Here is a 24,196-nt window from a genome sequence, read left to right as displayed (position 1 = left end):
AATGATAAAAACAGTATTAGTCTGCTGGGATTTGAACATCTAGTTGCCGGGACAGCAGATTGGAAGTCATGTCCAGATCCCTAAACAAGACGATGCTGAAAGGAAGCTGTTGCTACAAGGCTGATGAAGGGTCTCTAGAATAAAAAAAAAAAAATGCTGAAGAGAGATATTAGTTCCCTTTTCCACAGGGTTTCTCTTCCTTCAGAAATATTCCAATATGCAAAAAATCCCCCTTATTTTTAGTGGCTATTACTGCTCATAAACACAGACTCAACTTTAAAAGTATATCTTGTCAAGAAGAGAAGAAAGTACTTTGGCAAACAGAGCAATTTCTTCTTGTTTAAAAAATTTCTAGCAAAAACTTGATAGAGAAATCATAGAATCACAGAATCATAGAATAGTTTGGGTTGGAAACGACCTTTAAAGGTCATCTAGTCCAACCCCCCTGCCGTGGGCAGGGACATCTTCAACTAGATCAGGTTCCTCAGAGCCCCGTCCAACCTGACCTTGAATGTTTCCAGGGATGGGGCATCCACCACCTCTCTGGGCAACCTGTTCGTGTTTCACTACCCTCATTGTAAAAAATTTCTTCCTTATATCTAGTCTAAATCTACCCTCTTTTAGTTTAAAACCATTCCCCCTTGTCCTGTCGCAACAGGCCCTGCTAAAAAGTCTGTCCCCATCTCCCTTATAAGCCCCCTTCAAGTACTGAAAGGCTGCAATAAGGTCTCCCCGAAGCCTTCTCTTCTTCAGGCTGAATAACCCCAACTCTCTCAGCCTTTCTTCATAGGAGAGGCGTTCCATCCCTCTGACCATTTTTGTGGCCCTCCTCTGGACCCGCTCCAACAGGTCCATGTCTTTCCTGTGCTGAGAGCTCCAGAGCTGGACGCAGTACTGCAGGTGGGGTCTCACCAGAGCAGAGTAGAGGGGCAGAATCACCTCCCTCGACCTGCTGGCCACGCTGCTTTTATGCTGCCCAGCATACGGTTGGCCTTCTGGGCTGCGAATGCACATTGCCGGCTCATGTCCAGCTTTTCATCCACCAGTATCCCCCAGTCCTTCTCGGCAGGGCTGCTCTCAATCCCTTCATCCCCCAGCCTGTATTGATACTGGGGGTTGCCCTGACCCAGGAGCAGGACCTTGCACTTGGCCTTGTTGAACCTCATGAGGTTCACACGGGCCCGTTCTCAAGCTTGTCCAGGTCCCTCTGGATGGCACCCGTCCCTCAGGCGTGTCAACCACACCACTCAGCTCGGTGTCATCTGCAAATTTGCTGAGGGTGCACTCGATCCCACTGTCTATGTCATCAATGAAGATATTATAAGATGTTATTTTATAATCAACTTTTCCCTCCCCTGCCCTGCTTTTTTCCCCTGCAAAAAAATAATCACCCAGTACAAAGAACTAGCTACTGCAAACAATAATAAAAAATTCACTCTTTCTCCACCCACCCCTCAAAAAAACCCATAAAACATATCTTCCTGTTTGCTTTTCTTGTACTGGCAGAGGTACTGATGCAATCTCTCCTCTCTGAAAAAGGAAACGCTTCTATCTCGGTCTGCATCTTTATCCCCCTCAGCAGCTTGACTAAGCAGATTAAAAGAAAAGACAAGTGCACACTGAAGCAGCATTAAAGCCATAACAAAAAACAACTGCCAGTTCAACAGGAAAGGGAAGTAGAGTCTGCTGCAACTGCTTAGAAATTAAAATAGGCTGGAAGAAAGCAAACACGCCAGGTACACTGCAGGTAGGTATGCAAAGGATCCAGCACCATCCCCAACCTGTCATCTGCCTCCCTGGGCTCTGTGGGAAGACTGAGAGATGACGGCTTCTCCATAGCACCCTGTCACCCCCACTTCATTCCTTCCCCACCCCAAACAGCTGCTGGCTGTTCCATCACACCTACTGACAAGGTGAATCTGAAACTTGGCAACTGCCAGCCCTTGACAAAGCGCAATAAATCAAAGCAGGAACCCACTATTTGTATTTGGGGATGAAAGGAAACTATTCAGCCAACTAAAATATTCTACAAAAAAGAGCTAGCAAGAAAGGAAAAGAACAGTGGTGTTATCATACTGAGAAAGTGCATTTTAAAATGAAAAAGAGTCAGTATTAATTCATTAAATTAATTTTTTCATACATAACATTTTGAAACTGTATTTGTATAAACTACTATTCCCATCTATTACTACCCAGAACCAGACAAGCAGTTAAAGAAGAAAAAGTACAACATTTCTTGATACTTCTTTTGCTAGCCAGCCACCCTGATCATTTGGGAGACGTTCAACTCTGCCTGCAAAATAACCAATAAGATATTGCACAAAGGATAAAAATATTTTGTTGCTTATCTTGGTTATTTGTCACAAAAGGAGAATAATTATAAAACACTTAGGGAAAAAAAAGATGACGTTATGGAAAAACCACAAAAGAGAACAGTACTGCATTATGTGAGGACTTCTTGTAAAAAGAAGACAAAACAAGGCTCCAAAATTTATGTTCTCTGGCTTGTTTCCTCCAGAGCAGATGTGGGGACCCAGAACTTCACATGAACAAGGAAACAGATAAGTAGCAATAGCTCCTGTTAGAAAGGCACTTAGCATTGTTAGAATTGCACTTAGCATGAAAAATGGTGAAAAAGAAGTGATCAATCAATAGGGTATATCATAAATTTGCTTATCATGTAAATACTACCCTTCATTTGTCACATACAATTATTAAATCTAACTATTTCCTCAAATTTCTTCAAACATGGTGGTCTAGGAAAATTAGGATGGTTCCCTGAAGTCTACAAACCTAAACACAGTTCCCGGTTAAAGGTCACAGCAACCACTTCAAAAATGATCACCAGTCTGTGCATCAGCTTTAGCAGACTGAATATTTAGGAGGTGCTGAATGAATACTCACAGGTGTGCTGAAGTCAACCATACATCTCAATAACAACTTAAATATCATAGGCCACATTTGAAAATATAGCTTATCTATAAGTATTGGCTAAAAAACTTCACTGACTTGTAAGGACACATACAGAGAAAGCCACTTCAGCTTCATAAAGGTTATTTTTAGCTTTATAATTCAAAAGAAGTACTTTATAAGTACAAGGAAGTCAGACTTAAGGTAGCAGTAAACCAGATTACAGGGGGAAGTTTACTTTGCTGCAACTTTAGCCAATGCTTTGAATGATACTTAAAAAAAAAAGGAAATTAGGAAGAGGTTTAGCGCTTACAGTATCAACTGCTTGAGCTCTACATTGAGCTCTCAACAACACAACTCCTCAGTGATATGATCATCCTACCCTCTTCTGCAACAACTCCAGCGTTGCCTAAAAATATTTTATACCAGGGTTTGCAATAGTGTGCTTCCAGCAGCATTTGTAATAGTCATCTTTGTGCAATCCGCCAGATGAATCCACTCGCAGTCTGCCTAATGCAGAACACATCCTTTACATGACATGAAATGATTCAGGACATGTGAGAATTTCATCCATGACACAAGGTGAAAACAGAAACTCAGTTAATTCCTTGCTTTGCAGTGTCTAAATATTCCTTTTTTTGCATTGAACCCTCCAAATTTGAGGCTAAAAAGACTGCTGGAAGCTACTGAGCACACATTATTAAGTTTACAGGAATCCAGTGCATTAACTTTAGAAGTAATTTTATAACAATACAACTGCACTGCAAACCACCTTCACGTGGACTGTAAACAATGGAAATGTTTTACAGGGGAATAGAAGGTGGGAAGCACTGAGAATATCTGCTAGCCTGGTGGGGCCAACTTTAAGGCTTTTATAAGCCTCACAGTATTTCATGACTTTCTCAAAATCTTAACTCTTGGGAAACTGTGAAAATCTCAGCTTGCTTTTGAAGCTAGGCAGTAGTTTCAGAAACACTCAGCACAAACCATTTCTGCCAACAAATGAAGCAGTCCTGCCTTCTCACCCTGCTCAGTGGCTCATTCCTGCCTCCGTGCCTCCTTCCCTTTCTGCAGATGCAAGCCCTGAAGTGAATCACATTTAGGAACAGATCCATTTTAGGCTTTAGCTGTGCTGAATCTACCTGCATTCATTTACCTGGAGCTACACAAACGTTCACCCCAGCACAAAGGGATGCAGAGGCTATAAACCATGTCTGCTTCTTTCAGCAGCTGTACCAGCTTAGAAATGATTCATGAAATTATGGCCTATATTTCCAGATAGAGAAAAATTTCAGAACTTCTCCCCATTTCACCCTAGAGGCAAATACCATTTGGGAGACAATTAGTTCTTTCCCTCCTCAATTTTACTGAGGTGTGACTCCAGATATTTCAGCATAAGGCTTAACATACTGGGAACCGCACTGGTTCCAGGTGCTTCAGTAATACAAACAACACTAACTGGGGCAAAGAGCCTGGTCCCATACCCAAAGCAGGCTACAGAGGATTTGCTCTCAGCTTTACTGGGAATTTGATTCAAACAGAAGAGAACTGAACTGAAAAATGCCCGGGGTACACAAGCATACCAAAACCTCATCTTTGTGCTTGGCTTGTACCACATGTCAATCCACATTTACATTGCATCAACACTAGTCAGGCACTTCAGAACTTCCGTGTAAACATCAAATGCTGCAGCTCTCTGCCAAAGCAAACTTGCATAAAAAATGCAATTTAAAGTTTTGAGAGTTTTTGTAATAGTTTTAAAAATCATACTAATGTGTGCAGCTCTTTGTCCCAAGTACCAGTTACCTTTGTACACTGGTTGTAAGCATGATAGTGTCTTCAAACCAACAGATCCATTCCACTAACTCAATAGCTGAGACCTATACTTCTGGATCCTGATGCAGAACAGACATCTGAAGCATCAGCACCCTCTCACCAATACGGAAATCATGTGTGATAACTCTTATTTACTGTATAATATAGACAACAAGGAGAAAGCTGCATAGCGAGGCATTTTCACTTACGTGGTTTATATAGAGACTCTTGCGTTTTTCTCTCACTGCAAAAACACAAAATATGATAGAAATATTACATGACTATTTTTCCCGATTAAGCTTCTTATATACCATTTATAATAAAAAGAACAGGAGGCTATCTATGTGCATTATAATTGCTTTTGCACTAACCAAGTATATTTATATATCAAACACAGAAGGAACATGTATCTGTATGCATAAAGGCATTTATGCTCGCTAGTGTGGTAATGGATTAAAATTCTCATCCATTTGGGTACTTCACCAGGCGTTGGTCCACATGGGAAAGTTAATATGCAGTAAGCTACAGTCCAAGTTAGCAATGGATTAGCCATCCTTCACCAGTTCTCTGTGTGGGTACTCCTGAGCCACCAGTGCCCTCGTGCAAGGTACCTTGCTGCAAACTGGCCTACACTACCTTGGCAGGTATGAAAGCACCTAAATAGCTACACCATGGAGTTAGCAATTTCTCATCATAGCTTACTGTGCACTAACTCCCATAGAGCAGCCTTGAAACCATATGCATTACATCGCTGCCTTCTATAATGATCAGGTGCAAGCCTGAAACTATTACTCATGTCGGATATAACAATGAAAATATATTACTTTGGTGAGTATGAACCAGTCACCACAAGCAAGGGTTGCAAGTCAAAGCCACAATTAGCCAAAATATTCAGAAAGTAAACAGCAACAACAAGGGAGATAGATGTATAGTCTTAATTGTCAGGCAAATGCTTATTACAGCTGATTAAATATACTCTATTTAATTTTTTAAAGCACTTTCCCAATTAACTCACCCCATAGAGAGCCTGTGGAGCTCTGTTCCAGTGAAAATACCACAGCTTTTAGGATACAAGTCTGGAGGCAACTAACACATAAATCAAACTGCAGGATTAAAATAATAATGGTTTCATGCTGTAGGTGATTAAATGCACTTTGGTGCACCATGATTTAAAAGCTATGCAACCCAATGCACTTAGCAAAATAAGAGTGTTCATAATGGTGGGATAGCCTGTCCATTCCCTGTTGGATGAGAAGCCATTATTCGTGATTTTTTACAAGCAAGCAATCTCACATAACAAGGCTGTATGTGTGAATACTGCGAAATAATTGTGTTTAATGCAGACATAAAATGAAAAGAAAATAAGAAAAAACTTTTAAAAATCCTTACATAATTTTCCTCCCAGGGAGCAGAAAGGAGAATCACACATGACAGATGTTAGCCATGTCACTTAGCATATGCTCAGATCCACAATTATGGACATTGTATAAGAAACAGAATTAAACAGGAACAGCAGGACAATCCTGATCGTCTAGTAAATAGTTAAACTGCTTGAAATCCTGCTAAAACACTGCACTACACTTAAGTTCCACACACTGCATTTATCACCAGCAAGGGACATAAGTAATCTAAAGGGAAACAACAAAATGATGGTAGATACTCACTGCTAAGAATAGCCAAAGTATTTGTCTAGTATTGCATATTGCAATGTACAGGCAGTAAACAATTCTGATAAGCTGCACGTAAACCTAATAGAGTACATAACTGAAAATTAACACCTATTAACTGCGAAATTTTAAACATAGTTAAGTATTTGACAGTGTTTTATTCACAAAAAATTATACTGCATACAAAGTTCTTATGGACAAAATCCTAAAGACAGCCTTGCACATACACTCCAAATTCCATTTTAATCACCTTTTTTCCCCTACCTTAGTTTCTCTCTTCTGTATTTTCCCTTGTATTCATTATTCAATTCCCCATGAAAGTACAATCGTCTATTTACCAAAGCAAGAATATCACTCACAGCTCATTCCCATTTGCTAGTTCCAATCTCCAGAAGAATACATTAATGTATTTATACATACCCCTCACTTCTCTCTGCTCAAGCACTGCTTGTGCTGCACATTCTTCTAAGCACCACGTTGACCTCGTTCCCTTATTTTCCCCATATAACAGAAATTCAGTTAGCCTGGATTCTCCGGTGAGGGACTACAAGAAGGCAGCTGTGCTTTCGTGCTTCTGGCCCACTCTGCCATAGCATAAGGCCCAACTCTTTCCAGAACATATGCCGATGGGGAATGGGGCATAGCAGAAACCCATTTTGTCACAACCGTTCTCTTTTGTGATCACAGCCCTCCCTTTAAACAAGGGAAAGACAATTATTGCATGAGACAAAAGGCCACTTCTGCCAAGTTAAAATGACTGTAAAGGGGTAATTCCATCACTTGGCGTCAGTCAGTTTAAAGATGCCTTGCACTGCTCACACAGCACAGTATGGCCTTCAGCAGACCAGACCGTAGCGTTACCATTAACTGTCATTTTGTAGCATAAACTCCTAACTGCAACTCCAGGCTTTTGGCTTTCAAGCATGGGGTTTTGACGAAATGAAGCTGAACAGATTTAGAGTCAGTTTAAACCCTTAATCTTTACTTTCTTTCTAACATTTTAAAACTTGAAAGTTGGAATGGAACTCTTCAAGTGGAGACTGGGATGCTGCCAAATTGTCTTAGTTTTCATCATTTTAAGGTCAATGACCTGTTCCTATTTCTGCAGGCACTTTCAATTGTTATTGTTGAACTTTTGCAATAGTAGGAAAATGTATTATCCTGAAATAAAAGCGAGTGAGGAAATACACACACATACACACATATATGTATGTACATGTGTGTATGTATGTATTTTTCATTGAGCTGTAATAGAAACTTTCTTTGTGCAATTTCTACAGACTATCTTAATGTTACCCATATCAGAATTGAAGACAAAATCCTTGAGGATTAAATCAATAAAAATATCTCGCATTTTGGAAGTTTTGTTTTGTTTTATCCGAGACAGGAGACTGGTCCTAGTTAACATTAAAGAGTAAGTGCAGCTGACTTCACTTCTAGCCACTACATAAACAAAATTTCAAAATCCCCTTGGTCTGAAGCCCATTGTTGCACTGATACTGCAAAATTTATCCAGCACATTGAATGTGTAAAGCCTAATGTAAGTTAGGAGGGGTGGACAGCTGTAACCCACTCACAGGAAAGACCATTACCAGCACCCTGAAGTAGCAACCGTTGCCCTCTTGCTATTATAAGGAAAGGAAATTACATTGTTGGAGTGCTAAGGTTTGGAAACCCTGGATTAACCATAACCACACAGTAAATAGTGCATGGCTTTTCAGTCACCTAGCCCATCCTGCTTACAGGCCAAACGCAGCAAAGAGGGGAGAACTTGCATAAAGCACTCACAGAAGCTAAAGACATAGAAGGTGATATTCTTTACTAGCTCCCTAAACAGGGAGAATTACTCATGTAAGATTCAGCACCTACAAAATTCCCACAAAGAGTTGGAAACATTTAGAAAAGCTACTTTAGTTAGGAATCGAATTAATACTTATTGTGTCTTCAACTTTTCTACAGATTCACTGAACTCTCAGGTAACTAAGGATGCATTCAGACTACCTGAGGGACAGGACAGATTTAGATGCTTAGCAAGGCATCCAAGCTTCACAGAACAATGGAAAATTCAGACCACATACTATCCAGAGATGCCACGTCCTGTCTTATTGTATTTGGGGTAGTCAGCTTGTTGCTCTTCACTCACATGTTGATCACAAGCAGCTCGAGCACAGCTCCTATGCTAGGACAGTACTACAAGATTACCAGTAAGGCTGAAAGAATACAGGGCTACTAGAAAGCCAAATGTGGAACTGCCTGAAGGCAATGTTGCCAAGTCACTCTAGCACGTAGTGATGGTCTTGGCCCTTTCCTGCTGTAGAAACACGTGGTGAACACTCTAAGAGTCACAGCCAGATCCTGGATGAAACCTTGAGTCCCGATGTCCCTCAGCTCTCCAATATGTATATTTTAAATGTCTGCAGTTCTTGTCTATAGAAATATTTTCACTTACAGTCAACAAGAAGGTTTGCCAGCCCAACACTATACAAGTAAGGGAGAGAGGTAGTTACATGCCCAAGTTCGGTGTTTTCAACATTTCCAGCTCAGCTCTCCCCCTTCTACACTGACTTAAGTCTTGGAGGTCCCCTAGGTCCACAGCAGGCTGTCAGAATACAACCCTACACACCCTAAAAAAACCTTAGTATTTTCCCCTTAACAAGCATTTTACTGCATTTTGGTGTTACGCAACATCCTTGATTAGCGTGATAACTCCTACAGCTCACTTGGTTCCACAACGGGCCCAAAGCACAGCCAAGCAAAATGCTTACTACTGTGAGTTGTCCCACCAGAATGGGATGGTTCTTGGCAATACATCAGCAGATAAATGTTTGCAGAATATTTTTTCTTCTGTACAAGCAAGATAGACTTTGGATTTTTTCCACCATGATCAAGGATAACTAAACAGATCTTACACTCCTGTTGATAACGTTTTGTTTCACTAAATTCATTGTTCTCACTCAAAGATATGTTCTTCATATTACTTAAAATACAGCAAACTTTCATAGACCAACTCTAGCATGGGTGTAACTGCAATTTTAAAAAATGCTTACAATTAACTACATACTGTAATAAATTAACCACTATTACTACAAGTAAGGATAATCATCAGGTCTGGTCAACATTTTAGTTGTTGGATTTGGGATTTTTTTTGTCCTTTTTTTCAACAAGCTGTAACAAGAAACATATAGCATCCATATGGGATTATACAGTATAAAAACACTATAAAATAGACATCAATCTTCATAATACAGTCACTATGGCAATATTATCATATTCATTTTACAGAATACCAAACCACATCCAAAACCACATAATAAGGCATTGACAGAACCAGGGCTGAATTCAGAAGGACAATCTGAAGGGCAAAAGAGGTACTCACATAATCAACTCTTCAATTAGGACCTAAATGTATATCCTCTTTGTTCTAGTCATGCTCAAAAATTAGCAAAAAATATACAGTAAGTGAAAACTACACTATTTTTAAGTGATGTGTTTGACACTGCAATTTACTACGTAAATCAAAAACGGCATTTATAGGCAGCAGAGAGAAGGACAAAGAATTCATACTGAACAGTCAGAATTACAATGTAGAAACTGCTTTGAAAGTCTTGGTAGAAAATAATGCGTTTTGCATGGATTATTCATGTACTTCTAAAACAGCATGTCATACATGTCCAACAGGGAATGAAAGAGTCAGAATAAGTGGCTTCTATTCTACTAACTCTATCAAGAGGCTTGCTTAACAGATGTAATTCCAGAGGGATCATTTTGTCTATGAATAAAAAAAAATACTCCAGACAAATACATGACTATATCAAATCCATAATGAGAGAAGAAGAGAAAATGTTTGGGTGGGATGGGGGTTGTTTTGTTATTAAAATCTAGTACTGAGCTCATTTACAGTATCAGCGATATCGGAGGAAACTCTGGACTGTCGTCTTAGCTAACGTAAACTGGCATTTTCTCAAGAAAATACTCTCCACACATTTCCCAGAAGCTTGGCCTAATGTTCAGAGTTTAAAAAAAACAACAGTTATACAAAACATTTTTGATTTAGGGAAAATACTTTAAAAATATAATTGTATTTTGTAAGCTTTATCCACATTTGTAGTTCTGATACAACAACTACTTGGAACTTACAATTTCAGGACATGACAGGACTCAAACCTGTATCTTCTACTACTGGTCTGGCAAAATAATTAGCTAAAGGTTTGACTTCTTTCAACTCTAAAATGATACCTATAAAAGCCTCTTTTTTTGGGACGGGAATTATATATTAAAAGATTATCACATGCATTTTAACAAAGGGTTTAGAGACAAGTGCAATAGCAAATACTGTAATAAATTCAGTAACCTACCATCTGTTTGCGATTTACTGAGAAATATCGTACTGGCCCGTGGATGATCTGATGGGTTGAATTCCATGTTCAAATCTAGAAAGAAAGAAAGGAAAAATAGCACAAAAAAATTTATGATTATCCAACAGTATACACAGATTTTCTCATTCTTTTTAATAAGACCAAGTTTACACACTTAAGCAGTTATTGTAAAACAAAATCCATCTTGAGGACCACTTTTTTATCCTTCTTCACACAAGTAGCTCTTTTTGGCATGCAAATCATTTGCATCAACACAGCTTTGGGATTAGACTTCGATTCTAAGGGCTGCTTTTGGATTAAAACAGATAAAGCAGCCTGAGAAGTTTGTACACAAGAAGTCAGGAATTATCCATTTACCATCAGTTTCTTCCCACCATGCCCCAAAGCCATTGCTAAGCACAGGGAACACAGCTTGTTATATGTAATTATAGAAGAATTAAGTATTACAAAACAAATACGCAACCCTCTGTAGATAGATGGGTTTCCAAGATTAGATGTGATTAAAGTAAGTAGTTATTGCAGCTGAATGTAAACAAGCTAAGTCTAGGCCAGAGTATTTTAAATGGTCAGGATTACAAAAACATGGAACTTTCCTGATACTTCACAGATGAACATATTCCTTGCTGTAACAACTTCTAAAAAAAAGAAAAAACCCAAAAAACAAAGCAGTCCTAAAAAACATTTACCAGGTTAAAGATTCGAATTTATCACAGCTTATAGAAACTTCTATGAACGTTATTTTCCTTATCGAGGTTAAAATCCATTGAATTTACTTGTTCCCAAATTCCACTCTACTACCAATTTGTCAAAACTCTTATATGCCTGCATCCACTTGAAAGCATGCTGCTAAAAATAGCACATCATTTTTTACCATTTTCTTGCTTTCCCACTGTGGCTATCTCAACCTTACTTCTCTTACATTCTCTTGACCTCTAGATATACGTTATTTTGCATTTGATGCAGGCATTTATGCGAGACTACATATGAGCACTGATATGTTTATCTCCTGTGATTATCCCAGGCTTTCTACATTTCTCTCGCTCCCCTTTCATATCTCTCTGAAAGCTCAGCAAAACTGGAAATTAAGCCCTAGGTCTTATGAAAACAAAACAAAGTCTTTTTGCCCAGGGGTCAAGTTCTCCTGTCTACAGCTTTCCCTGTTCCTTCACCATCCATCACCATACTCTCTTCTCCCTTTCCCTTTTATTTACTAATTTACTAGGTCTTCCTCTTCCCTGCTTTTTTCTCCTGACTACACACCTCTCTACAAATGTACTTTCTATTTGTATTTTTCCGCTTTATGCTCTCTTGGTTTCCTTTTCATCTCCCTGCATTCTGCAGTCCATGAGATGAGCAGCCTGACATGCTGCTGGTACCTGGACATAACTTCGGAATAAATACGATCTTACTTTCAAGGAAGAACCCAGAAACACAGAAGAGCAACTCCTCAGTTGGAAAGGGGGCTTATTATTATTAACAAACCCACAAAGGGGGGGAATCTAAGAATTTCAGGGGAAAGTGAATTTGATTCTCCCAAAAACCACAGTTTGCAGCCAAGCTTGGAGAAGATTCTAGGAAGGTCATCTTAGTACTAGAAGTTCTGACTTCAAAGGACTGTGAATTAGCATGTTTTCCTGTTACTTTCTGCATCTTATTTAGACATAGAGAAGAAGAAAAAAAGAATCATCCATTGAGATAGATAGTGCTGGTAAAGATCGTTTTCCATTTCAGGATAGTTCTTCCATTAAGCAGAATTCAAGATGCAATTCATTAAGTAAAGAGTAATCAGCAGTTTAAAATACAATACATTGTCTTTTATCATCCTCATCATCTTTTATCAAACAGCACAATACATCATCATAAACAAAAAATGCCTGGCTTTTTAAAACCACTACAGACAGTCTTTCTACAAATCTTTAAAGTACAGGAATGCAAATTCAGTCAACAAAACAGGACCGGCAACATGAAACTGAACTCAACTTACAAAACACTGCCCCTGAACAGACAAGCATTCCTTTCCTTCAGGCCCAGAAAATTATCTGCTCAGGGAGTAATAACAACGCGGTACAGGCTTACAGTCTTGCTTGCAGGGCCGAAAAGAAAACAAAATCAATTGCCCCATCTTGCAGTCAAGTTGCAACTATTTCAGGTTCCTGTGTTATAAAAGGCTATTATGCAGAAGCAGTAAACCAACAGAGGACTTAAAGTCTTTCTGAAAAAAAGCATGAACTACCAAAAAGCACTGGCTCTCGGATAAACTGTTATTCTTCAGACAGCAGCTGAAAGAAGGCCAGCAAAATCCAATCTCAGCAGCTGCAGAGGCCAGACCAGGGATTTTGAACCATCGTGGGAGAGGCAGCTACCTGCTGCCAGGCAGTGGCCATGGCTCCTTCCCACCACTGAACCCCACAAAGCACCACGCGTCCTCTTCTCTCCACATCCCTTCTCTCACATCCTCCCCAGCAACAGCAGCCATCAAACACATCCATCCGTCTTTCTCAAACTGCCTGCACAAAAATCAGAGGAGAGCATTAGGCAAATCCGAGCATCCCACAACCACTCCATGCCACCACTGCTGGCGTACAGGAGCATTAGAATGGATGAAGTTTCACAACATGTGAGTAAGATTTCAGTCTCTGGTTGATCTTAGATGTCTTACCATATTGTATAACTTGAAAAAAAAAAAGCCTTTTTGAGTTTGGCAACCACTTCTTATAAATCTGTCATTAGAAACCATGTTACAGGAGAAAGAGATCAAATGATATATACATATCTGAAGCTAGGAACTCATCACCAAAGGGCATTATCCATCAAAAGGTTACCTCCATCCTAAAGAAAATAATACATTCATACTGTTTTAGTGTTACCAGTAGTTCTTTCTAGTGTTTGAAAAGTATCATGAAAAACAGCCACAATATGAAAGGTTCACCCATTTTGTAATGGAATAGTCGAAGATGAAGAGAGATCTAAACTCACACAAGGAATACTCTACTATTTGAAAGAGAGGAAAATGAGAGCCAGAATTTCAGTTCCCGAAATCTGCACAAAAATCTTCTCCATTGCTAGCAGTCTGCTCTGTGACTCATCATGGCCTTACGAAGGAAAGATTTAAAGTCAGTACTTTTTCCAACAGTTACCCTGCACTCCAAAATCAGCTTTTAAAAAGAAGTCACTGTCTCATAGACAGTCCAAATCAAAAATCTTTCACTGTAGATATTCTTTCCAGTTAAACAGATGTGGAATATTTTCCTACATCTTTTCATAGTTCAAAGATCAGGTTTTCTTTTTTTTCAGTTCTAAAGGACCGTTAAGTTATGCAAAATATAACTCCCATTCTGTAAACACCTAAACAGTGTGATGCCCCATGAAAATTTCAGGGTTTTTTTCTTCTCAGGATTAGGATTCAAAGGTGTGTGTCTATAAATACATGCATATCTATAGCTATACAGATATATATTTAAATCAAACCTAATTTTTGGTTAGCCAAAGCAAAGTCACCCTCAGGTACACTTCAGCTAAGAGATCATGTGCCTAACAGAATTTTGGAGGATTTTGGCAAGACCAGAGTTACAAATACAGGCAAATATACTTAGGACTGCATTCTCTTTCTTGCTTACTAGCATTCCAAAATAACAGTTATTATAATGGGCATTCTGATTTATCATGACAAAATAAATTCACTTGCTCTCCAAGAAAAAGAAGTAGATTTTGCATATAACTTAATTCAGTACATAACTGCTCTGAATTTTAAGACAGCCACCAGAAGATCACAATGAGATTCACCCTGTACACTGTGAGAAACTTAGTTCCTAAAGCCACAGTAGCTGCATTCAAATATGGCCATAAAAAGAAACGAACTGTAAAACAGTTCTGTTTCAGACTTGGGCTAAAGCCCAGGCAAGATTTTAAATCTCAAAACAAGATCTTAAAAAGCATTACTGAGGCTGAAAATACTGAATACAGCCTCAGTTTGCACTTTTTAAAAGGATAAGAATAAAGGTGAGTGTAGAAGAGAGCTAAAGACTAACTGGAGGACTGCAGAAAACGCCTTCAAATGAGAGTCTGAGTTCAAACCGTTCAGCTGATGAAAAAGGAAAACTAGGAGGTGTCTGTAGTTCATATGTACCTTCACAGGGGTACTAAAAGCTCGCTCTAACCTAGCACACAATATAACAAAACCAGTGGAAAATGAAAGCAGAAACATCTTAATTATGAACTTGGATGAAAAAAAAAGGGAGGATAATTAGTCACTGAAGCTCCACACCCAAAGAACTCAACTTATTTTGATGTTTTCCCTTTCTAGAAGATTGGTTCAGCCAAACATCTTCAGGCTTTAGTCCAGCATGAGTATTTAGGCTCAATTTAAGAATAACTACATGCAAGTTACTGGCTTATGATTCATATGCAGGTCAGATCAGATTATCCCAGGGGCCTCTAGCCTAAGTTCTATAAAATCTTCAGAAATAGCAATATTTAAATTATTAAGCTCAAAACCTCAGCAAATCCCAGTGGCACATCTGTAAACTTTCTCAAATCACACCAAACTCTGCTGCAGTTCTTCAGAAAGAGCTACGTTTTAAGACTTGTGGTCAGAATACATTATGCAAGATAAAACCAGAAGAGGATGAGACTAAATCTTTTATGGCAATTTTTAACAAAAAAAAGGTTTCTTCAACTCTTGAGTCTACTGAGATAAAATCACGCACCACAAAAGGATGAAGGATGGGATGGGTGCTGTAGCAACACGTACCAAATCTTCTGCCATGACACAAACAAGAAAAACCAACACAGTTTCTTTTATAAACCAACACACTGCTTTTATAACAGTGCACATGGGCTGCAGCACAGGGAGCAGGTCTGAAAATATGTTTATTCTATCCGAAAAATAAAATGTTATTTCCTTCCTTTTGAACAATGAAAGTTGGGCAAGTTTGCACTGCCAAAGTCTAAACTGAGTAAAACACTTCTTTTAGACTTAAGCAGTTCTGAAATAATCCGGTGAAATTACTTTCCTTCACCCCTGGGACCACAGGCTATCACTGCCACTGCACAACCACTATCATTAAGGAAAGAGATAGTGTCACATATTAATTTAATGACCTATCATATGCTTAAAAATGAAATCAATCCATCTTTCTTCTTCCCAGAAGATATTTTTTTCTTAGTTACTTAAAGGGACTTCAGGTAAGAAAAGAACAGACCTGTCCAGGGCATGCCGCAGAGGAAACTGCAGCTGACCAGGCACGACACGAATTAGTTACCCTCTCTGCCATCTTTTCTCCACCCACAACCTGACATTACAGAGCAAATGCCTGGTATGGCCTAGTGGGTGGAAAACAACAAAAACACCACAAAGTTGCTTATCAAGAAATTAAAAGAATGCAAGCAATGAGCAATGTTTGATTAAGCCCTACACGTTTCCAGGAAGCCTGTTGAAAGGGAAGAGAAAACAATCGCCACGGGAGCAGAGGGAACGGGAGGCACAGGTGACTCAAGGGAAGGGCAAGGCTTTCACGGAGACGTCGAGGGCAGGGCTTTTGGTGCACCCTGATGCAGGTGGGGAACAGCACGGCTGTGCCTCCCTCGCCCGTGCCACCCCCATGGTACCAGCAGGACTGAGATGTTATTTCTCTGGCTGGCAGAAAGAGTGAAGTTGTTGCTCCAGCTTTCAGTGTACCAGCCCGTACGAATGAGCTGATGTCATCTGTGGGAAGAGAAACAGAAACAGTGTTCTCCAGGCAAAGACCGGGAGATAAGTTTCCCCAACACTGAACCTAGAAAAAATGCTGAAATAAATTTCAAAAGTCTCACTGCACCTTATGTCTTTCTGCTTCTCTTTTACTCTGGTGGGCTGCTCCCCTCTATTAATAGCAATTGGCCATTTAAACGTGCAGTAATGTAAATATTCCCTTAAACATTATTATGTTATTATAATTCCCTCAGGAGTTGGTAGGAGTTAAATGGGTACCTCAGCTAAGAGGATCTCCCTCATCTGTGTCTAGTCAAATGAAGCAAAAACCCAAAGATTACTTTAAAAAAGAACAGAGAGCAAAGAAACAAGTCTGAAGAAAGTAATATCTCACCATTATTACCCATTTTCTTAGACTTTATTTTTATTTTAAATCACCATGATTCATGCAAAGGAGCCATGATACAATCTTACACTTGAGACTTCTGGACGTTAATGTCTCTAAAACATGGATGCGCCAAGCACTGGGACTAAAATAATTCACTCGGATGAATAAATAAATAAAGCACTGGGATGCTTTCTGTTCAGAAGTTTTTATAGCTTTCAAGCCGAAGTAAGACTGAATTGTATTGGCTGATTTCACTGGGTAATAACAATAACTGCATCTGCTTTTACACTAAAGCTTCCAAGATGGGAGATCCACTAGTAGAAGTTTCAGCTCATGCCATTCAGACATCACACAATTGCAGCATGAAGATTTATCAGACCACAGGATTTATCTGTACCTTTTTACAGTATTTCATGTTTAGTGTAAGCAGCAGCTAATCTACCCAAATGAAAATGCCTCTCAGCTGTGCTACTGCCTGCAGTATTCTTGTAAGAGCGAATGTTAATTATGATGTTCCAGTACACTTTAACAGTGATTATGAAAAGAAAAGAAAGTTGGAACTTGGAAGGCTTTCAGGAGGCAATTGGCTGGAAGGGTAAACTCCTTCAAGTTTGGCTAGGTCACTGGAAAAACTTGGATGTGATCTTTGCTACCCTGGAGCTATGCTATTCTCTGCGTACCATTGCAAGCAAACGACAGGCACGACATTTCTCAGCAAGCTCCAATTACAGGGTGACTCCGTTCCAGGCTCTGCTCTGATCTCGGTCTTCGAGGGAGACACAGAGATAGTTCATCAATAAAAGGAGCCCTCTGTGGCAAATAATGCTCGTTTCTGTACAGTTATTCCTGACCAGTCAGCCAAGTTACAACATACAGCAGTTCTCATGGACACAGCTGTATTTATTTTCTCTTCTAGAAGGAAAATCACATATATAACTTTTCAGAGAACAAGGCTGAACAAGGTTTGTATCCAGGATTTTTAGTTTTGTTATTATTTTTCAGGATTTGTGTTCCCTTTCACAGCAGTCTCTCCCAACTAACTAGACACATCTCAAGAGCAAATTAAATCATTTGACATTGCGTGGTATGTAAGTCTTTTTTTTAACATCTCCTTATATTTAGAACAGAAAAGATAGCAATTAATAAATCTTTTCCCTCTCAAGTTCATCTCATGAACGTCTTTCAGATATTCCAGTACTGCATTTATTAGACTTTGCTTTAACTGTAACCAAAATGAAGTTTAAAAGTTTTATTGATACATAAAAGATAAGAAAAGAAGATAAGAAAAAAAAATGCAAACACATATCCACTTCCCCCCCCCTCAGGAAAACAGAGAGGAAAAGACAATTTCTCCACATTGCATGAAGAATTCAGTGTGGACTTTGAGAGCAACAATTCTGTGCTATTATTAATTCAGGAGCATGCCCATCGTTAAACAGAATTGTCCATTGTAAAAAGTGCCTAATGCAAAACATATGGCTATGCATATATATATTTACATCATACTCAAATACTGCTTCCCTGGCTTTTGAGTATAACATAAAGCATGATTCTTCATTACAGTACCCTAAAACACCTGAAGTGTAAATAAAATAAAATACAATAATGCAATGCAGAACATGGTGCACTCTAGAAGCCCGTTCTTTATGTCAAAGTATCTTGACATAAAGAATGTCACTTTCCCTTCACTTATCTGAATGGAAATCTAAGGCCAGCAAAGAGAAGCAACTTTTCAAATATGGTACCTTTAAGATTTTCCAGCAAAACCAGCTTCCTGTTGAAATCAGCAGGAGTAACAAGCAGCACATGCGTGCGCACACCTCCCTTCCTTGCTGCCAGCGTGCTCAAGACATGCTACAGAACAAGGGACACTGATAAATATCCAGTTGTAAATTGTCCTCCCAGAAAGCCCCCCCCCCAATGTTTTAAAGAAAATTAAATTATTTTTTATGAAGTGTTCAACAGAATCCAGCCCAAGAATCACAACTGGACCCAAAACTTGTTCATATGCAGGATATCTCAGGATATCAAGTAGACATGTGCCAGAATACAGATAAACTAACTCCAGAGGTGAGGGACAACATTCCTTATGACATTACTGGTTTCCATGAACAAAAATTCATTCTAAAACCCCATTTTCATTACATTGAGAGTATGAACAGACTTTTAGAATGAAAAAATTACATTGGGACAGCAAGCAGAGTCCTGCGAGTCCAACAGACGTAAGAGCTCCCATTGCTTCTGACTCCTCGGCATCGAGCAGGAGGTGGGTTTCAGCCCGGCAAGATCCCACAGACACAGCGGCCTCCCTCAGAGGTCTCAGCTCTGCAAACAACCTCCTGCCTCAGCCCATCCTGATCACACTGTCAGGGAAACAAAGCGGAAGCCACGAAGCTGGTCTAATGCTTCTCACCAAAAGGCAAGGAAACACACACGTTTCAGTTCTGCTGTTGGAATACAAAGATGGAGCAAGGCTTGCCGTCATTTTTTCAGAAGCATGATCTGCTCTGAACATTACAAGTAATGTAAACAATAATATGATGACATTTTTCCCACAAATCCTTTTTTTCAATAATCACATGTGATATGGTTGCCCTCAAGTAATACAAGATGGAAAGAGGAACTACAGTGCACACTTTTTAAAAAGAGTATCCTGCTTTGCACTTCTGCACTTTGCCGTGCATCTCCCATCATTGCTCATTTTCTCACTGCCGACCTTTCCATTTTGTTACTAAACACCACTTTTTGGCACTTGAGAACATGGTACTCAAGTTCCCCAGTTCCACCTCCTCTCTCAGTAATCCTCCTCCATTAAACGACAGAGAGCCAGCTAACGCACGCTAGATGTGGTTGCATCGGCATGCATCCCTTCAGAAACACAGGCTGGCGTCTCCTCATTCCAAGCGCATTTCTGCGTATGGCGGCAGAATGTCCCCACCTGGGCTGCGTCGCCACCTGTTTCCAGTGGGTTTTATTAACACCCTAACTACTGCTGCTTTTGGCAACGTCACTCGTGCCCCACTTATGGCACGTGTAGCAACAAAAGGAACAAAGCCGCTGTCCTATTAACCTCAAACTGAAATTTATGCATTTCTCTAATGCCCCAGTGACACCGAGCACCACAAATGCTTTTTCCCTGACACGTTTTTACTTAACATACAGACCACTTCAAAATGAATTTAGTCTTCCCTATTAGTTCCAAAAGTAGAAAAAATGGAATATAAACAGTTGTGAAAGACTTCTAAAAATTATTAGTAATTTAAAAAAAATCTTGTTTTTCTTCCTATAAATGTATCAGAAAAAATTACATTATGATTCACTTATCACTCATTATGATAATCATTTAACATGATACATGTGAAATCATTGACAGATATAAACACAGTATCATTATAGACCTAAACAAATGATACCAGCTGTTGCCATACCAAATTATTTTCCTTGTCCTTTCAAAACATGCAAACAGTACTACCATGCTCTCCACCAAAAGAGGCCTCAAGCCATCGATGCCCCAAGTGAGGCTGGCTGTGATCCTACCCACCCTTGCCACAAATGTAACCCAGAGGTTAGCAGCTGGCAGGGAATTATTTGTCACTGAGTCAAACACACAATACCAGTCAGCAGAAGTGTTGGGCTAACCTACAGTAAAGTGAACCAATTTTACTTGAAGACACAGATCAATACAAAGTCAGCAGCATAATCATCATCATCATCGTATCACAGCTGAGCTGGCATTATAAACTTGAATCTTAGACTGAACTCGCACCAGCCCAGCAGAGCAGGTCGAGCTTACTCTTCCTCATTCCTTTATGGAAATTATTTTAATAAATGCCAGTGAAAATGGCATCTTTCCAGGATCTCTTCTTTTTCCTTTTGCTTCCCTACTGAGTTGTGTGACCTAAAGTTAAAGTATTTATCAAACAGCTAATAGGTAATCCATGAAATACAAACAGAAAAGGAATCTGTTCTCGTTTCTCAGAAAAATTAGTGCAAGTGTATTATAAAACACTTGTAAGGGTACATCTGTGACTCCAAGGGCAGCAGCTGCTTTTTTAATATGCAAAAATATAATTTGCAATCTCTTCTGAGGAACACCACAGGATACTTGGTAAACTACAATAACAGGCTTTCAATTTTTCCCCTGCAGATTTGTATTCACATGGCAACCAAATTACCATGCTACCAAGATACAGCGTTAAAATCAGTACTACATGCAGATTGCCACCTAAAACTGAAAAGCAACTGAATTAAATTAAAAACCTCTCTCATCACTGAAACTCTACATTTGTGCATATATGCAAAAGCCCATAAACACATCCAGCTAAAGCACGTGTGTATGTATACACACATGCCTGAGCCACTGAGCACTTCCATTACTAAGCTGTAGTGCTGTCCCTAAGCCCAGGAGGCTCAGTCTCCTTAAAGTCCTATGGCAGAACACATACAATATAGCTTGCTAAACATATATCCACTTCAGATGCAGCCATGTAATTCTTGCCCAGACTCCAGACACTATAGCTTCTGAAACCTAAAAACCTGTAACCTCCAGGTATTTTGTCCGTCCTCAAAAACCCTGTAACTCACATGTCCTATACACCAGGAAAGAAAAAGGAGGAAGAAGAGGGAAAAAGATACATTAAACTTTGAAGAAAACAATTGCAGATCTGTAATTGACATTTATTCTCAGTCTTTGATTGAGTTCTTTAATTGACATTTGTTCTCAGAAGAGTCAGCTCAGAATCATTAAGTGCTGATCTTGGAGAAGCACCTTATAACAATTGAGTATGTTGCAAAATTGTCACTGTAGGAGGTACCATTTCCAAAGTGATAAAAAGCAGTATATTGATATCTTGTTATTTGCTGTGAATTTATAATGATCTAAAACACTGACATCCATCTTCATTGTGATTTACCATATTGCTCTGATTATGTGAATAGCTCTAAACAGCCACAGAGAAGTCTTATATATTTACTTTTAAATCAAAATCATACAGAAATGTTTTGTTCTTGTCCCAAACATGGACTTCTTCCCAAAATTACATTGGCTCAATGCCCAGGACAAGTAACATTCAGTTCCAGAGCAGTAATTAGTTTCAGATCCAATATCTTGCAGTTTTCTAGCTCTTAGTATGAGCTCTGGGCAACTGAAAAAGGGATAAAAGCAGCTTCTTATTTGTTTTTCTCCCAGTCATGTGGACACAGCCACTGCATATAATATTCAAGTCTTAAGGCTGACCTGATCGGCCACAAGTAATGCAGCCATTCTAAATTCAGGCAGATAAAACCTTATCAGATCAAACCCAGAACAGGGATACCTGTGCTATTGGTAAGAAGGGGGAAGGTCACTGTGAAACTGCAATCCAAAGACATGTTGCAGAGAACACACGCAAGGTTAAATTATGTACAGTACAGACAAAAAAGTTGAAGGGGGTACTAGTATTTCCATTATAGATGAGGAACTAAGGCAAACGAATAAAGGCATCATTAAATTCCTGGTGCTGTTTTGCACTTTGTCCACACCTCTGCAGATCAGACTCCAGGCCTTGATCTATGTAGTTAGCCAGAAAAAGAAGAGGACATACTTAGGGACCACAGGACCATCTTGTCCAATCTTAATATTGCTACTTTTAGATGCCTAATTCAGAGCTAGCCACCTAGTTGCCCTGCAGTCAATAAAGCACGCACTTTTAGAAGTGCATTTGTCCAATGGCTCTTTGCCTAATCATAAAACAAAAATTTGGGATGGAATAGATGCATCATACTCTAGTCATGCTGACCCTTTATCTTCCCTGATACACTTCTTGACAAAGGTACCAGGGAATTAATTCAAAATACACATAAAATAAAGTGCTGCACTAACCCGGTCATAGTTTGCTATAGTCTGCTTCTGATCATTCACATTGACACTATGTGCTGCTTACTTATTAAGCACTAGCTTATTTCCAGATTATGGGAATTGTTCCATGTACCAAGGCTACTGGAAAGATACATGCAAATGTCAGATGCTATGTAATGTAACATTTTTGGAAAAACATTTCCTATTATTGCCTGGCAGGGAAATGCTAATTTAACCCACCAAGTTCAATTCTTTTGAGCTATTTTTGCCTTAAATAGCTCAACACTTTCAAATGTTCATTGCAAAATTCAGACCCGTGCTCAACCCATCAGGCAGATATACTGAAAGCCACAACTGTGAATTGCTACTACAGAACAGTTAAAATCACCTAATGACAGTCTACAATACTGCTTTCAGAGTTGCTATGACAAAAGAAAATCAGGAAAACAATATATTAAATCAGAAAAGATAATACCTAAAGCAGCACGCTAATCAGAATGATTTCAAGTCTCCTCCAAGACAACCTGCTGAGGGAATCTACTGACAGGGAAGAATAATCACATCATTAGCAATTTGTACTCCTGTCAGGAATGCATTTAGTCACACCATAGATTAAATGTTTAAGCAATTGCTAAGCAGACGTGAAATTTTCCAATCTGAAGGCCTATGTCTAATCTGCCAATAAAAAATTAAATACAGTGAGTCACTTCACTTAGGACAGCAGTTCCTCACCTCAATCTCATCAGAGGTTTTTTCACTAAAACGTGACAGACAGTTGACATCACAGGAGAGGTTTTACTGGCAAGTGCTATATGTATAGAAGCAGATATCCAATCAAACTCTGACTGTCCTTTAAAAGTGAAAAAAATACAATTTCATACATTCAGGAATCACCACATAAAATGAACATGTCGTATTTACCTAAAGGTCCTACTCTTGTGAAGAACATATTTTTAACAATAGTGTCCTGATACTTAATGTACCTGGAAACACAGAGGAAAAGTCAAGCAGGTTTTTGTAATGGGACGTTATGTCTCTCAAACTTTCTGAAGCTCCTTAAAGGAATAACAAACATTTGCATAATGATACAATCTACCCGGGCCTCCAAAGGCTTTAACAAGGTCACCTGCTTCTGAAACTAAGTAGACATTCAGTGCTCAGAAAGGCCAGGCACAAATTGCTTAAAAGACGGGAAATGAAGCACAGGATGAAATGGTCACTTTTCAACAACTGTTCTCTGTTGTTTTTCAACACATTCAAAAGCATGAAGTGAATTTAATAAGACTGCAAATTCTGCAGATGATAGGACATAACATAGCAAACTAGCATCAGCTATGAAGAATGTCTTTGTTACTGGTCAACAAAATGGCAGATATTCGTAAATGCAAAAAACTGGGGCACATAGGAAAAAAAAATCTAAATTCATCTTCAAAATGATAAGCTTCAAATATTCCTACAAATATGTTGTAGGAACTGGGAACAAACGCAACTAGTATGGACAGATTCAATCTACAC

General features: G+C 39.1%; 1 protein-coding gene across 2 annotated transcripts in view; it reads right to left on the bottom strand.

Annotated features, from left to right (window-relative positions):
- The window catches only part of CCNY (cyclin Y), a 126,875-nt gene that overhangs the window by 42,334 nt on the left and 60,345 nt on the right, over positions 1-24,196 (bottom strand). Inside the window, exons 2-3 of one of the 2 annotated variants that reach the window (XM_075144084.1) lie at positions 10,748-10,822; positions 4,935-4,969 (exon numbers count right to left, since the gene is read on the bottom strand). In XM_075144084.1, coding sequence (XP_075000185.1) covers positions 4,935-4,969; positions 10,748-10,822 — 110 coding nt within the window. Of the gene's footprint in view, positions 1-4,934; positions 4,970-10,747; positions 10,825-24,196 lie in introns of those variants that run through there. The other variant, XM_075144085.1, reaches the window with a different exon arrangement.

The sequence above is a fragment of the Calonectris borealis genome, chromosome 2, assembly GCF_964195595.1.
Source record: "Calonectris borealis chromosome 2, bCalBor7.hap1.2, whole genome shotgun sequence".
Taxonomy (NCBI): domain Eukaryota; kingdom Metazoa; phylum Chordata; class Aves; order Procellariiformes; family Procellariidae; genus Calonectris; species Calonectris borealis.
Note: the sequence above shows the minus strand (reverse complement) of the source record. Positions and strands in the feature narration are given on the sequence as shown.